This window comes from Lithobates pipiens, unplaced genomic scaffold, assembly GCF_037356315.1.
Source record: "Lithobates pipiens isolate NorthernLeopardFrog02 unplaced genomic scaffold, aLitPip1_a1.2 Scaffold_16, whole genome shotgun sequence".
Lineage (NCBI taxonomy): Eukaryota > Metazoa > Chordata > Amphibia > Anura > Ranidae > Lithobates > Lithobates pipiens.
Genome location: NW_027507748.1, coordinates 651802680 through 651820270, shown reverse-complemented (window position 1 = coordinate 651820270; position 17591 = coordinate 651802680). Strand labels below are relative to the sequence as shown.

The following is a 17591-nucleotide window of genomic DNA, read 5'->3' as shown; positions in this document are numbered from 1 at the left end:
GCTAGTTAACCCTTTCACCCCCTTTTGCCAGTGTCACTAAGCGATCATTTTTCTGATCGCTGCATGTGTCGCTAGGTAGCTAGTTATTTTTTTAGGTTCACCGCCAGGTTTTTATATCGCTAGGTACCCCGATATACTACCCAATAATGTTTTTAACCCCCTGATTGCCGCTAGTTAACCCTTTCACCCCCTTTTGCCAGTGTCACTAAGCGATCGTTTTTCTGATCGCTGCATTAGTGTCGCTAGTGTCGCTAGGTAGCTAGTTATTTTTTTAGGTTCACCGCCAGGTTTTTATAGCGCTAGGTACCCCGATATACTACCCAATAATGGTTTTAACCCCCTGATTGCTGCTAGTTAACCCTTTCACCCCCTTTCACCAGCGATCACAGTATAAGTGTCACTGGTGACGCTGGTTAGCCAGTTAGTTATTTAGGTTCCCCGTCAGGTTTTTATATAGCGCCAGGGACCCCCATATACTACCTAATAAAAATTTGAACCACCTGATTGCCCCTAGTTAACCCTTTCACCACTGATCACCGTATAAGTGTTACGGGTGACTCTGGTTAGTTTGTTTTTTATAGCATTTTATATTCAAATCCGGAAGGCAGTGCTTGGTTTTCGGGGTCCCGTACGTGGCTAGGCTCCCAAAAAGTCCCCCACATGGGGTATCCCCGTACTCGGGAGAAGCAGCAGAATTTATTTTGGGGTGTAATTTGACTTCTGCCCATAGCATGTGTGAGCAATATATCATTTAGTGACAACTTTGTGCAAAAAAAAAAAAGTTTGTAATATTCCCGCAACTTTTGGCAAAATATAAAATATTCCATGGACTCAACATGCCTCTCAGTAAATAGCTTGGGGTGTCTACTTTCCAAAATGGGGTCATTTGGGGGGGTTTTGTGCTATTTTGGCATTTTATGGCCTTCGAAACTGTGATAGGTAGTGAGGAGTTAAATCAAAAATTTGCACCCTTAGAAATCCTGAAGGTGGTGATTGGTTTCGGGGTGCCGTGCGCGACTAGACTCCCAAAAAGTCCCACACATGTGGTATCCCCGTACTCGGGAGAAGCAGCAGAATGTATTTTGGGGTGCAATTCCACATATAACCATGGCATGTGTGAGCAATATATCATTTAGTGACAACTTTTTGTAAAAAATTTTTTTTTTTTTTTTTTTTTGTCATTATTCAATCCCTTAGGACAAAAAAAATAAATATTCAATGGGCTCAACATACCCATCAGCAATTTCCTTGGGGTGTCTACTTTCCAAAATGGGGTCATTTGGGGGGGATTTGTACTGCCCTGCCATTTTAGCACCTCAAGAAATGAGATCGGCAGTCATAAATTAAAAGCTGTGTAAATTCCAGAAAATGTACTCTAGTTTGTAGACGCTATAACTTTTGCGCAAACCAAAAAATATTCGCTTATTGACATTTTTTTTACTAAAGACATGTGGCTGAATAAATTTTGCCCTCAATGTATGACTAAAATTTAGTTTATTCGATTTTTCTTATAACAAAAAGAAGAAAATATCTTTTTTTTTCAAAATTTTCGCTCTTTTTCCATTTATATCGCAAAAAAAAAAAATCGCAGAGGCAATCAAATACCATCAAAAGAAAGCTCTATTTGTGGGAAGAAAAGGACGGAAATTTGTTTGGGTGCAATATTGCATGACCGCGCAATTACCAGTTAAAGCAGCGCAGTGCGAAATTGCAAAAAGACCTCTGGTCCTTAAGGTATTTATTGGTCCGAGGCTGAAGTGGTTAATCCATCTCTGGTCTCATCTCATGCACTTATAGCAGCAGGCCATGATGTGAAAGTATGCTTTTCCTATGGTTCACATGTGGGTTGATTTACTAAAGGCAAAAAGGCAGTTTTATTTGCAAGGGAAGTTACACACTACACAGGAACCATCCCCAGAGCTTAGTGAAGTGTGGTGCAATTTAACTTTACAAAGAATACACAATCACTGGAAATAAAATTGCTTGCACATGAATGAATTATGGAAATCAACAGAGCTGCAAGTTAGTTCCATTGTTATCATTAACTATGAGTGTATACTGTATCTTGATATTATTGAATTGTGTATGTGTGGTTACACCATTTAAGTCACTCCTTATTTGTGGATGAGTTCCCCTGCATTCCCTGTTTTTTTTGTGTTACTTTCTGTCAAGAGGAAAAAAGGGGCTCCCGAGGTCCTCTATCCAAGTTGTGACTGTGGTTTCCTGGACCCTCTAACTCTACACCACTGTTTACCTGTGTGCATGATCCTAAGGGCTTGTTCACACTTGACTAAATTTCTAATTCTTAACAAATGCTCTTAAACCTTAAACTGCAAAGTTTAACCGTAGCCTCCCTGGCAGTAGTCCCGAGTCTGGCTCGGGGTGAGATTTAATGTCCATAAGCGGTATTCCCGATCGCATCACTGCATCCATGTAAGGGTTACTTACCTTGTCCCCTGGATCCAGCAATGTATTCCTGCTGTGACCTGCAAGCCGCCGTGTCTCCCTCGGTCTGTGACAGCCGAGCTCCGTTCCCTGCGAGCGTTGCGACGCATGGGGACGGAGTTTGGTGCCAAATTCAAAAAGTTAAAAACACAGTATAGATACAGTACACTGTAATATTACAGATTACAGTACTGTATCAAATAATTACACATCCCCTTTGTCCCTAGTGGTTTGTCCAGTGTCCTGCATGCAGTTTTATATTATAAATACTCTTCTTTATCCAAGGAAACTGGAGATTGTTCATAGCAACCAAAAAATGTCCCTTTACATCAAAAGTGGTTATAGACCAGCTAGAAAACAGCGATAATAAATTAGAACCACTCGCAGAATTGAGCGATAGTAATTTGTGGGGAAATTCATCATCAGACACTACACTTACATTATTGAATAATTTTTATTATTATTTGTTATAATTATTTATAGTTATTTATTTATATATATATATATATATATATATATATATATATATATATATATATATATATATATTATAATTTATGATTTCCTATTTCAAATTTTATCATACCTGGGACTCTTGTTTGGAGGAATTTTTGTGAATTATTTCTAAGAATTACAGGCCTACAATAGAAAACGCCAAATTTCCATGCAAAATAATGGTACCGCTTTCAGGACCTAAAATATGAAATAATCATACCGCAAGAGAGGTTCAACTGAGAAGGGGGTTTTTCACTGTCGGGGCAATAGCGATGTAGAACTCCCTTCCACAATTGGTGGTGGCTGTGGGGAGTATTGGTAGTTTTAAGAGACTCTTAGATGTGCATCTTAAGGAACACAACATACAGGGATATGGGAAATATAGACACCGACACACGTACACCTACGCAGGTTGAACTGGATGGACTATTGTCTTTATTTAACCTTACCTACTATGATACTATGACTATGATACTAAAGCGTTAATGAGCTTTAGTATGGGCGTTAGACTGGCCATAACAAGCTTTTTAGTATGGGCGTAAGAATGGTGTCAATGAGCTTTTAGTATAAGCAGAAGACTGATGTCTATGTGCTTTTAGTATGGGCGTTAGACTGGCATCAATGAGCTTTAGTATGGGCCTTAGACTGGCGGCAACAAGCTTTTTAGTATGGGTGTTAGACTGGCATCAATGAGCTGTAAGACTGACGTCAATGAGCTTTTAGTATGGGCATTAGGCTGGCATCAATGAGCTTTAGTATGGGCGTTAGACTGGCGGCAACATGCTTTTTAGTATTGGCGTAAGACTGGTGTCAATGAGCTTTCAGTATAGGTGTAAGACTGGCGTCAATGAGCTTTAGTATGGGCCTTAGACTGGCGGCAACAAGCTTTTTAGTATGGGTGTTAGACTGGCATCAATGAGCTTTAGTATGGGCGTTAGACTGGCAGCAACAAGCCTTTTAGTATGGGCATAAGACTGGTGTCAATGAGCTTTTAGTATAAGGAGAAGACTGACGTCAATGTGCTTTTAGTATGGGCGTTAGACTGGCATCAATGAGCTTTAGTATGGGTTTTTAGAATGGCAGCAACACGCTATTTAGTATGGGTGTAAGAATGGCGTCAATGAGCTCTTAGTATATGCATTAGACTGGTGTCAATGAGCCTTTTGTATGGGTGTAAGATTGGTGTCAATGAGCTTTTAGTATGAGCATAATACTGGTGTCAATGAGCCTTTAGTATGGGTGTAAGATTGGCTTCAATGAGCTTTTAGTATTGGCGTTAGACTGACCTTTTACAAGCATTAATGATGAGTTACAAAATGCTTCCTAAACACCCTATGCATGGTTTTGACACGTTTGATACCCGTTAAGGCACGTTAAAAACGTTCCCCAATGTCTATTTTTAAAGTGGAAGTGACATTACAGGAAATAAACAAACAATTTGAAGTGTGGCTTCTTGGTGAATGTTTAATTTGTTCTCCCTCTTTGGAGAAAATGATTCCCAAGTGTTTGCACAGACCTGTCAAATATTTCAATCCAATTCACATTTTCTGTATGCATCACAGTAGTTGGGTTGCTGGGATCGTATAATTCTGACCGGTTTTCTACCTCTTGGATCAACAGAGACACATTGATGTCAGTCATCTTCAAGCAGCACAAACAGAAAGTGGATGGAGAGAAGTGACTGCAGGACACTCTATGCTCTCCTCTATCATTACCTGGTATTGTAGGACATTATTTTCTTCCTGCATGATTTTTTTTTAAACAAATTCTAACGCACTGCAATCGTGCTGCAAACGCCTGCCAGTGTGTCTGTGAAGCGTTACCATAGACTTGAATGGGTGGCATTGAAAGGCTTCAAACCACTCCAGACTAGACTCGGGGCTTAAATTTTGACACAAAGCGACGCTAACGTTTCATGTTTTCGTAATGTGAACAGCACTGTGTGCTGTTCATTGTTTCATTTGCATAGGCGTTTGAGGGGCGTTAAAAATGCCCCTCAAATGCCTGTTTTCAATACCAGTGTGAGCTTAATTATGCAAATGTCATCATTATAGTACTGAATCAAAGATATCCTGCAATGTTGCAATCTCACTCTACACCTCTCTAAACTATATTTTAGGCATCCACAGGGCTCTAACTCTGATGGGGAACCATAGCTAATTCATTTGTAACCCCTCTCTAATAAAAATTTTGAAGGTCATTTCTATAACGCTACAGAATACTAATTGTCTTCAAAGGAGTTGTATTAAATCTTTACATTCATTTCATCCAAATGTATTTGCCAAATGCTGCATAAGCCACTATGAAGCCAGACATCTCTGGCCTATATGCTTCTGGGCCAGATCGCAGATGGATGTAGATATGGATTAAGGCGGAACAGTGTCCTAAGTAGAGTAGATTTGAGATTCCCTTTGACATTGATAAGGATTTTGAAAATCACAGCAAAGTCTACCCATTGGCATTGCCAGTACAGGTTTTGTGCACCCAGCCAGACATCAATTGCCTTACAAGAACATCTTCCCCTGTGAAGTGCCAAGTATATGTATAAAAGTTGTAGCTGTGCCAACTGGATATCCACTGTGTCTTAGGCCCCTGCCATGCTTGCTTTATGGTTGACCTGGCTCTGGTTGGATAGTGTGCTATGGCTTTAGTTACAAATCTTGGGAGATCCATGTTGTTTTGTGTCATCTGTTTTACCTTTAAAAAAATATGCAGTTCCTCTTTCTGCCACTTCGTAAGCAGCATCCACATTAGACATGAGCTGTGGGAAGGAGCTTGCAATAGGGTTTGGTCTTGTACTGACAAGTTGAGCCTGTCTTCTCCAAAATGACCTTAAACAAAATTTATGGTTAGGAAAATCACATTACATAGCAAATTTACTAAGAAAAAATATTAATCCATGTAACAATATTTTCAGAATGGAAGAGTCTGGGACAAACTTTAACATTGCTAGGGCAATTGAGCAATTGTAACAACAATAATCCCACTAAAAATGAAAGTCTTTATGTCTAAGCAGTGGCGTAGCGCGAGTTGTCAGCACCCGGGGCAAGGCAAGTAATTTGTGCCCCCCTAACCTACGGACTTTTAGCACTCCAAGTCCCTTCCAACAATACAATAGTACTACTACTAACCAACCAGATTCCTTTTCTGACCATTACACACTACACTGACCACTATACTGTCCACTACACTGACCCCTATACTATCCACTACACTGACCACTATACTGTCCACTGTACTATCCACTATACTATACTGTCCGCTATACTACACTACACTACACTGACCACCATACTACACTACACTGACCACCATACTACACTACACTGACCACCTTACTTCACTACACTGACCCCTATACTACACTGACCACCATACTACACTACACTGACCACCATACTACACTACACTACACTGACCACTATACTTCACTACACTGACCACCATACTTCACTACACTGACCACTATACTACACTACACTGACCACTATACTACACTACACTGACCACCATACTACACTGGCCACCATACTACACTACACTGGCCACCATACTACACGACACTGACCACTATACTACAGTACACTGACTACTACACTACACACCATACTACACTACACTGTCCACCATTCCACTGACTGACCACCATACTACACTACACTGACTGACCACTACACAACACACTATACTACACTATACTAACTGACCACCATACTATACTATTCTCTCTCTGTCTCTCCCTCTACTCTCTCTGTTCTCTCTCTCTCCCCCTCTCTATTCCCTCTCTCTGTTCTCTCTCTCTCTCTCTCTCTCTCTCTCTCTCTATATATATATTCTCTCACTATATTCTCCCTCTCTGTTCTCTCCCTCTCTGTTCTCTCTCTGTTTTCTCTCTGTTCTCTCTCTCTCTGTTCTCTCTCTCTCTGTTCTCTCTCTGTGTTCTCTCCCCCTCTGTGTTCTCTCCCTCTCTCTGTTCTCTCCCTCTCTCTCTGTTCTCTCCCTCTCTCTGTTCTCTGTCTCTATTCTCTCTCTATTCTCTGTCTCTCTATTCTCTCTCTCTATTCTCTGTCTCTCTGGTCTCTCGATCTATTCTCTCTTTCTCTCTCTTCTCTCGGTTCTCTCTCTATTCTCTGTCTCTCTATTCTCTCTCTCTCGCTCTCTCTATTCTCTCTGTCTCTCTCCTCTCTCTCTCTTCTCTCTCTCTCTCTCTATTCTTTGTCTCTCTGGTCTCTCGATCTATTGTCTCTTTCTCTCTCTTCTCTCGGTTCTCTCTCTATTCTCTGTCTCTCTATTCTCTCTCTCTCTCTCTCTCTCTATTCTCTCTGTCTCTCTTCTCTCTCTCTCTTCTCTCTCTCTCTGTCTCTATTCTCTGTCTCTCTCTTCTCTAGGTTCTCTCTATTCTCTCTCTTCTCTCTCTCTCTCTCTATTCTCTGTCTCTCTGGTCTCTCTCTCTATTCTCTGTCTCTGTCTCTCTCTATTCTCTCTCTTCTCTTGGTTCTCTCTCTCTATTGTCTCTCTCTGCCTCTCCATTCTCTGTCTCCCTCTCTATTCTCTCTGTCTCTCTCTCTTCCTCAAATTTTTGCTTCTCTGTGTCCGGCGCAGTGCACTGTGATAGGGCGGGCCGGGGGTCATGTACGGAGGCGGGACTTCAGGAGCGATCACAGACAGGCCAGCCCTATGCTGCACATGACCCCCATATGCCCAATCACAGGGTGCCGGACACTTAACATGGTGGCTGGAGCCCCGGGGACCCAGGCATTCCAATTAGGAGGAGAAAGCAGCAGTGAGGGACACATACTGGCGCAGTGGCATCCCCCTAAATGTCGCGCCCGGGGGCCACAGCACCCCCTGCACCCCCCACGCTACGCCACTGTGTCTAAGGGTCCAATCTCACCATCATGCTTTACAGTTGCAATAAGGTTATTTTCCTGAAATTCTTTGGTTTAGGTAAAACATGGTTAATGTTACTGTGGCCAAACAGCATTATATTTGATTCATCAGTTCTTTGCCTATGTGTTCAATGGCAAAAAGTAGTCTTGCTCTAGTGTTAATTTATTTAATCAAAGTTTTTTTCCTGGAACATCTCGCATGCAGGCTAAATCTCTTTTTGATTGTAGATGCATGCAACTTGATATCAGCGATTGTAAGATATAGCTGTGAATTCCACAATAAAATGTCATTCTTGGTGACTTGTTTTAGAATTGAATTGACAGTTCATGGTCTGAATTTTCAGGCCGGCCAGTCCAGGATAAATTAGCAGTCATGCAAAATCTGTTCCAGATCACTTTCCGTACAGTGTATTTATTATGTCAAATAATTTGTTAATCTTTTAAAATTCCTTGCCAGACTCAAAGGCACCCCCAACCTTCTTACTGAGAGCCTTAGAGAGCTCAGTTGATCTTTTGATGGTGGCACTATGGCATCACACATATCAATAGCAAAGAAAACACCAGATCCAAGACATCTGAGGTTTTAATAGAACAGGTTGTACCTGCATATTCCCTAAGTAGGTTTGAATCATTGCCACCTAATTTGGAACACCCAATTCTAGTTTAATGGATTTGGCGTGATGGTCAATGTAGAGGTATACTTCCCCCTTCAATTTGACAAATCTGTATTTTTTTAAATTTAGATTAGGAGAATGAATACACCATGCCAATTTTATTTGTCACCTGTTCAAGTGTACTAACATTATTAGCATAGGCTCTTGCAGGTCAGCAGTTAATGTTAATCATGAATAATGAATGGTTGAGGAATTATTGCTTTCACTAAGGCCGCGTACACACGCGGGGACTGTCTGCCGAAACTAAGTTCGTCAAACAGTCCGCTCAAACTTTTGAATGAACGAACACGCCCCCACACGGCACTTTTTGAGCGGACAAATACGGCAAACTTTGTTCGTCGTACTAAGTCCACGCAACTTTTGAAATGAACGGACTCGCCCACACACGAGGCAACAGTCCGCTCATTTCGAGCGCGTGTGCAGGTAGGCGGGGCCCGCGACGGAGACGTCGCGGGCTCCGCCGCCTGGAATGTACTTAAAGGGGAACCCCAACGCCGAAAAAAATCGGCGTGGGGGTCCCCCCAAAGTCCACAACAAACCCTTGTCCGAGCACGCTACCCGGCCGGCCAGGAAAGGGGGGCGAGCGAGCGCTCCCCCCTCCCGAGCCGTACCAGGCCGCGTGCCCTCAACATGGGGGGTGCCTTGGGGAAGGGGGGGCCGCGCGGCCCCCCCACCCCAAAGCACCTTGTCCCCATGTTGATGAGGACAAGGACCTCTTCCCGACAACCCTGGCCGTTGGTTGTCGGGGTCTGCGGGCGGGGGGCTTATCGGAATCCGGGAGCCCCCTTTAATAAGGGGGCCCCCGGATACCGGCCCCCCACCCTATGTGAATGAGTATGGGGTACAATGTACCCCTACCCATTCACCTGTAAAATAAAAGTACCCAAAAAAAAAACACAACACACGAGATAAAATATTTTATTGCACAGCTCCGGGGGTCTTCCGTCTTCAGGGGGTCTTCTCGCCGGACTCCTCCGCTATCTTCTTGTAGCTCTTTTGCTAGCGGAGGAGTCCGGCTTTCTTCCTCCCCGCCGCTGGCCTCTTCTCCCGACTTCGGGGGTCTTGTCCCCCTCTTCGGTTCTTCTGCCGGGCCACCGCGCCTTCTTATAGCTCTTTTGCAGGCGGTGGCCCGGTCTTCTGTTGCCGCCGCCTTCCGTTCTTCTGCCGGGCCATCGCGCCTTCTTATAGCTCTTTTAGAGGCGGTGGCGCGGTCTTCTGTCGCCGCTGTCGCCTTCTGGTCGCCTTCCGTTCTTCTTCTTGTTCTTCTTCTTCTTCTTCTCCAGGAGATGTTGACACGTCGCTCTCTCCGGCCGGAATGCCAGAGCCGCGCTGTGCGGCCACTTATATAGTGACAATGGGGCGGTGTCACATGGTATATGTCACATGGGTTGGTCACATGGTGACCCCGCCCCCTTACGATGTCATAGTCCCCATGTGACATCAACCCATGTGACCAACCCATGTGACATATACCATGTGACACCGCCCCATTGTCACTATATAAGTGGCCGCACAGTGCGGCTCTGGCATTCCGGCCGGAGAGAGCGACGTGTCAACATCTCCTGGAGAAGAAGAAGAACAAGAACAAGAAGAAGAACGGAAGGCGACCGGAAGGCGACAGCGGCGACAGAAGACCGGGCCACCGCCTGCAAAAGAGCTATAAGAAGGCGCGGTGGCCCGGCAGAAGAACCGAAGAGGGGGACAAGACCCCCGAAGTCGGGAGAAGAGGCCGGCAGCGGGGAGGAAGAAAGCCGGACTCCTCCGCTAGCAAAAGAGCTACAAGAAGATAGCGGAGGAGTCCGGCGAGAAGACCCCCGAAGACGGAAGACCCCCGGAGCTGTGCAATAAAATATTTTATCTCGTGTGTTGTGTTTTTTTTTTTTTGGGTACTTTTATTTTACAGGTGAATGGGTAGGGGTACATTGTACCCCATACTCATTCACATAGGGTGGGGGGCCGGTATCCGGGGCCCCCTTATTAAAGGGGGCTCCCGGATTCCGATAAGCCCCCCGCCCGCAGACCCCGACAACCAACGGCCAGGGTTGTCGGGAAGAGGCCCTTGTCCTCATCAACATGGGGACAAGGTGCTTTGGGTTGGGGGGGCCGCGCGGCCTCCCCTTCCCCAAAGCACCCCCCATGTTGAGGGCACGCGGCCTGGTACGGCTCGGGAGGGGGGGCGCGCTCGCTCGCCCCCCTTTCCTGGCCGGCCGGGTAGCGTGCTCGGACAAGGGTCTGTTGTGGACTTTGGGGGGACCCCCACGCCGATTTTTTTTCGGCGTTGGGGTTCCCCTTTAAGTCCATACCAGGCGGCGGGGCCAGCGACGTCTCCTTCGCGGGCCCCGCCTACCTGGAGACGCGCTCGAAATGAGCGGACTTTCCTCCGAGCGGGAACAGTTTGCTCATTTCGAAAGTGGCCTACACACGGGCGGACTGTCCGCTCAAACCAAGTTTCAGCGGACAGTTTTTCGGAATTTCCGAAAAACTTTGTTCGTCAAACTGTCCGCTGAAACTGTCCGCTGAAGCCCCACACACGAGCGGACTGTCCGCTGAAACACTGTTCAGCGGACAAAGTTGAGCGAACAGTCCGCCCGTGTGTACGCGGCCTAAGGCATGCATGACGATATATAACATGTGTAGTACAATTGTTGCTTTCTTACGTAGCCACTCCTGAAGCATGTATTGTTAATGGGGTCAGGTAGGTGGGGGCAGGGAGAGGTTTATTTTTTTTTGGTTTAATTCCCCGTTAGGAAGTCAGGAAGCTTCCTGACGACACTTAATTGTGAAACGCGTATGAGTTGGGGGAGACATACTATCCTTGAATATCAGCCAAGAACAGGTCGGTTTAGTGGAGGGAAAAGATTACCACCTGTGGAACATCGTTGGCTTGCCCTATCCTATACGGTTTTCTCATTGCTGGAAAAGCTTGGTGTCGGCTAATAGACACATTGAAATGTGAGTGCAATATGTTTTTATTGATTTTCTATTAAAGATGAAACGGTTTTACACTATATTGGTTCTATTTAATTTTGTATGAATATACGGACATTGAGGAATTGCTAACGGGAGAAGTGCATTGAGGATTGGTTATCCGTTGAATGAACCAAAGGCTTACTGGTTGGTGACGTCTGGTGAGTGGCCATTCTGCTTGGTGACGGTGGCACAGATTTGGTTTTTCTTTGTTGACACATGTGGACTTTTCATTAGAAGATGAATGGGGATTAAGATGGCACAGTTGGAGTTGTCAAATTAACCATTGCACATGAAGGACGATATTTTTTGCAAATATATATGTTGTTATAAATGTATTGTTTTGTGTACATTTTGGGGGAATTTTTTATGGTATTAAGGTGGCACAGCGATCACTTAGTAAATATAGGCACTATTTCATTGAAAGTCATTTAGAGTGGTTGTTGGAGTAGTGAGCGGGAGGCGCAATCCCCCAATATACATTGTACATTTATTTTGACCCTTGAGGTGGGGAATTTAGACTGGGATTGCAGCGTACCCATAACATTAAAGAACAGAAGGGGGTAGGTTTGAGCGCCGGTACAATTAGATTTTTTCTTGATTATGTGATTTACAAACTCCTGTCACACTACACAGCCAGGATGACAATAACACTTTTCTCTATCACACTTTTCTCTGTTAGGCCAGCCATGCAAGGATTGAAATGCTGCTGGTTCAGCAAGTATTAGTCAACTTTTGACACATGTATGGGTAGGGAGGTGGTACAGAAGGTGATCTACAGATGGACTTCTGTACAATCACCCTGTCGGATTTTCTCCTCTCAATTAGCGCTGCCAGCTATAGCCCCAGTCAGGTAGCTTATCATGATGCTAGACCTAAAAGTAGGTGGGAGTCAGATTTATGCCACGTACAGACGATCAGAATTTCCGACAACCAAATCGTGGATTTATTTTCGATGGATGTTGGCTGAAACTTGTCTTGCATACACACAGCCATACAAATGTTGTCGGAAATTCAGATCTTACAACAACGTACGGCAGGAATAGAAAAAGAAAGTTCAATAGCCAGTGTGCCACCCTTTGGGCTCCTTCTGCTAATCTCGTGTTAGTAGAAGTTTGGTGAGAGACGAATCGCGCTTTTCAGCCTTGTGCTTTTCCGATCGTCACTGCTCTTTAGTTTGTGCTTGTGGGTTTGTATCTGGTTTTCAGAGCATGTAGTCAGTTCGCATCTGGTTTTCAGTGCGTGCTATTTCTAGTACGTATTAAATTTTTAGTGCGTTCTTGGCCGCTCGTTTCTCATTTTCAGCTTGTTCTTCTCAGGTTCTTTCTTATTTTCAGTGCATTCTGTTAGTTCGTTTCTGATCAGCCGACCGTTTTGAAGTCATGTTGCGGTTACGTACTCATCATAGAGTTCGTGCTGTGCAGGGGCTTGTTGTTGGGGTTCTTACTTTGACCCAAGCCCAGTCCATGAACAGGGCAGGGAGGAGTTCATGGATGAAGAATTGGTTGCTCCAGCGTGACCAATTCTCGCACATGCCTTTGTTGCGGGAGATCTGTGAAAATAATGCTGATGATTTCAGGAATTATCTCCGGATGACGGACCCTGTTTTTCACCGTTTGTTGGCTTTGCTGTCCCGGTATATTACGAAGCAGGACACCTGCATGCGGCAAGCCATCACTCCTGAACAGGGGCTCGTCGCCACCTTGTGGTACTTGGCGACGGGAGAAGTCTGCAGGACATCAAGTTCTCGACAGGCATCTCCCCCCAGGCTCTGGGGATCATTGTTCCAGAGACCTGTTCTGCCATCATTCAGGTCCTGCAGAAGGACTATATTAGGGTAAGTTTTCTCCTTTAACAACACATTCTATGTATTTAATGTTTGCTAATGTATTGTATTTCTTTCATCATTCCATAATTGGCATGATTGTAATATGCTGTGAATGTCCCCTTTCTCATCATGCATGCTTGAATTTTTTAATGCTCCTTTTTTGTCCTTCATGCATATTTGCCTTCACCAACCTCCCCAGCATGCTATCCTGTGCCCATACACACCTAACCTAATCACTTGACAATGTATTTTGTCAGCTCCATTGTAATGTTTTACCCTAAACACCCGCTAAAATGTGTACAAATGTTATTTTTGTCCTTAAAGTCAGGCAGAGTGCAAGAGGCTTTTTTTTGGGGGGGGGGGGGGGGTCCAAACTCATTTTGAACACCCCCCCCCCCCCAACTGCTAGGTCAACCGATACCAATACTCTATCTGCTGACTTTGTCAAACCCATATACACTATACCTACCTCTTTTGTGGTCATATTTATGGATGAATTCACCAAAGCATGTAGTGCAAGTGCCTGCCTAAATACTTTCAAATGGTACTGTTTAAAGTTTTGTTCTCCTATTATCTTGATAGATAATTTCAGAATGTAAAAATGTGCTTCAATTTGTACTGTGTGTATTCATATTTTTGGATTATGATACGTCTTACCTGTCTAGTGGGCTGTCAATAGTGTAAGTAAGGAGGGGCTGGCCAAAGTAACACACATTATGTATGCATTCAGCTCCCAATGAAGTGGAGAGGGTTACCTGTGCAACAAATTTTTGTATTTAAATACTCCTTAAAATAAATCTTTTATACTTATATTGGACAAAAATATTTGTGTTTAATCTGCTTGCAATGTTATGTGCAAAAGTACAAATTTATTTTTTCTTGTTTGACTACACAGTTTCCTTCAATGTCACAAGAATGGCAGACTGTGGCTTCCCAATTTGCCCAGTGGTGGGACTTTCCCAACTGCAGAGGGGCAATTGATTTGGAAACACATCCATATCGTGCCACCCCCCAACTCTGGGTCATACTATTCAAATTACAAGGGGTCTAATAGTATTGTGATGTTGGCGGTGGAGTCTGCAACATATGAGTTTCTCTATGTGGACATGGGGAAGAATGGCCGGATGTTGGATGGTGGAGTCATCACCCAGACCGAGTTCCACAGATGACTCCAGAGTGGTGGCTTGGGCTTGCCACCTGCAGAAGACAACGTGGCTGGTCTACCATTCGTCTTTGGGCTGGGTGATCACCTGATGCGGCCATTCCCGATGAGGACCCTCACCCCAGAGCAGAGGGTTTTTAACTACCTGCTGGCCAGAGCCAGAAGAGTGGTAGAGAATGCTTTCGGGATAATGGCCAGCCAGTTCAACATGGTGGAATATAAACTAAACCATATAATGCTTACATGCTGCATTCTGCTAGCAAATGTTTGATAAGCATTTTTAAAATATATTTTTTTGTTAAAATTAAATATTTAATTTTATTTAATGCTTGTGTTTCTTTTAGCTGTCTCCTAGGTTCTCCAATGGGCTTTTCTTTTTGGCTATTTTCTTCAATAGTGGAAACGTAATTTAGTTGATACATGAGGTGACAATCTCTTCTTCATCTAACTATTATGTTGTGGGTCTGCTACACACACACACAATGTTTTTGTTGCTAATGTATGTAATGCATTAATTATAAAAAAAACACATCCTTTTCAGCACCATGAATTAATTGTTTTGAGTCCCCAAACTGGCCTAATTGGGGCAAATTTTAGAGCACTGTGGGGGTAATTTACTAAAGGCAAATCCACTTTGCACTACAAGTGCACTGCAACAGCACTGAAAGTGCACGTGTAGTGCAAAGTGTATTTTCCTTTAGTAAATAACCCCCATTGCCACTGTAAACACCAAATTACTACAAAAACTGGTATGGAGTATTGAAAGAATAAGCCACACTTTGTTGAGTAGAAAACATTTTACTCAAAAGCACATTCACATGTGCTTTAGAAAAGGGGTTTTGAACAAACCACCATATTAGTTGTATAACATGTTTAGGTTTGACAGTACAAATAGCCTTTCTTGGGTTAAACAGGCATGTTTGAAACCATGAAACATACACAACTCAGGAACTTACAAAGTTCAACTTTGACAAAGTGAAGGCATATATCAGACATTAGTATGTCCAAACGGTGTTGATATTGCCTTCATCAGATGGGGTGATGTCACCCCTGTGAAAGCCAAATTTTGAAGATGCACACAAATTGGGAGTGAAAATGTGGATTTCTCTCCTGATCCCATGCCTAATATCAACATGTGCTAGCCCCCATCATGGGGGATCAATGGACGTGTTTCATGGGTGCAACCTCTTCCTCCCATCTTCTTTAGTTGCGAGGAAGGGGTTGTAACCACAGAACACGTACCTTGATGTCCTATCATGGCAGATAGCACATGTTGACACACTGTGTGCATCTTCAAAATTACCTTTCTAGAAAATATAAAAAATGTGTAAAAATCTGAAAAATACAAACTAGAATAATTTTGGGGTGTTTTATATTCTTCCTAAAATATCAATGATTTTTTTTGTATTTTTTTCCACATCATTGATGTCTTCCTTGATCTTCGGTAAATCACAATTGCACACCATGATCTCCCCGGTGAGGACGTGTGCAACATCCACATCACCAAAAATAAAAAAAACACACCATGTATTATAAATATGCAGGCATACATCTATTACCTGAAGCTGTGGTCTCAGACACTCGCTTGTTATGGTCACTATTTCACCCACTTCATAAACCTCTCCTTCCTCCACATACTCACGTTGTGGTGTTGTGAGTTCCCCTTCTTTAGGAGGTTGGGGGTCCCTGGTGAACTCAGACGTCCCGAGTCTTTTCTCCCCTGTGTGAATTAAAAAATAGGTATGCTTAGCACACAGATATTTGAGGCCAGAAATAGGAATATGAAACATTGCTTGGAAGTGACATACAATTGTCTGTTTTGGCAAAGTTTCAAGCTGAAGAGATGATTTTTTTGCCTGTCTAAAGCTGGAATAATTACCTTTTTTGTGCAAGTTTCACACATGTAGAGACCCTTAGTATCCACTGGTTAACCTATGTGGGACACTCTAAAAAGTTTGTTCTGGTGTCCCAAACTAGTGCTCCTGCATCCAGATGTGTAAACAGCTGTCCTCTCCTTACACTGAATCAAGTTTGCATTTCATTCTAATTACAAACCCATCTAGACAACAATGCACTAAACTTCTTTTAATACAAATAGGCATGAACAAATGTAGTTAACCTGCATCTGCCAAAAACATTGTATTAGTGGGCGAACGAACGAACATGTTTACTACGAATAATTACTGTGCCCACGAACCTGAAACTTGCCATTTTAAACTGTACCACAGTAAAGAAAAGCACATGGAGCAGCATGAACATAATGATAATAATAGGAACACACAACAAAATACTTACTTTTTTGCAACACTCTCTTGATTCTTCTGTACTGATCCTGCTCCCTCAATCTGAAGTCTGACCATCGTTTCCTAAATTGATCCTTGGATTGCCGTACCCAAAATTCTGCAGAGTTTTCACAAATTTAGCCATGATCTTGGCCTTTCTCACATTTGGGTTTGGGTAAGGTCCATGTTTCCTATTATAGTCGGCCGTCTTCAAGATGTCCACCATCTCTACAAAGGACATATTTGAGGCCTTAATCCTCCTGGATTGGGACCTTTGTGGCTCCGGGCTTTTGTCGTCCTCCTCCTCTGCATGCACTTTCTCTTTCTTTGCCATGTGCTTTCCCACTGGGCCGAAAGAGAAGGGGCAGGGAATATACTAGAAAGAAGGTCAGGGGTAGGCGGGGTTTCACGCACACACAGTGTATATAAAGCATTACACGCATGCGTCGTACCTACGATCTGTGAGCGGAGGACGAAATAGCATAATCGCCGATCGTGATAACGAAGGTACAATTTGAACTTGGGGCATCAGTGGTCTATACTGCTTCTAGATTGAGGCCTAATTGGGACAAGATTAGGAGAGTTTAATCTGACATTAGGGTTTGTCTTGTGTTGTGGCTTGCAGATAAAATGTATCGATTCAATGACCTCAACTTCCCAAATCATTGATATGTACAGAGAGCGACCCTGTCTGTGGCATGTAAAACACCCCTTTTATACTAATAAAAGAAAGAGGCAGGCAGCACTGGACCAGTTGCTGCAATTGGTGAAGTCGCAGATCCCCACGGCAAAGATCAACTATTTGAAGACCAAAATTGGTGGCCTGAGGAGCACTTATAATAGGGAGCG

The 17591-nt window shown here is 43.6% G+C and overlaps 1 protein-coding gene across 1 annotated transcript in view; it reads right to left on the bottom strand.

Annotated features, from left to right (window-relative positions):
* LOC143984073 (matrix metalloproteinase-20-like) overlaps positions 1-17591 on the bottom strand; it is a 155093-nt gene that overhangs the window by 47251 nt on the left and 90251 nt on the right. The window contains exon 7 of the mRNA XM_077484382.1: positions 5638-5771. Within this exon, the coding sequence (XP_077340508.1) occupies positions 5638-5771 (134 nt within the window). The remainder of the gene's footprint in view (positions 1-5637; positions 5772-17591) is intronic.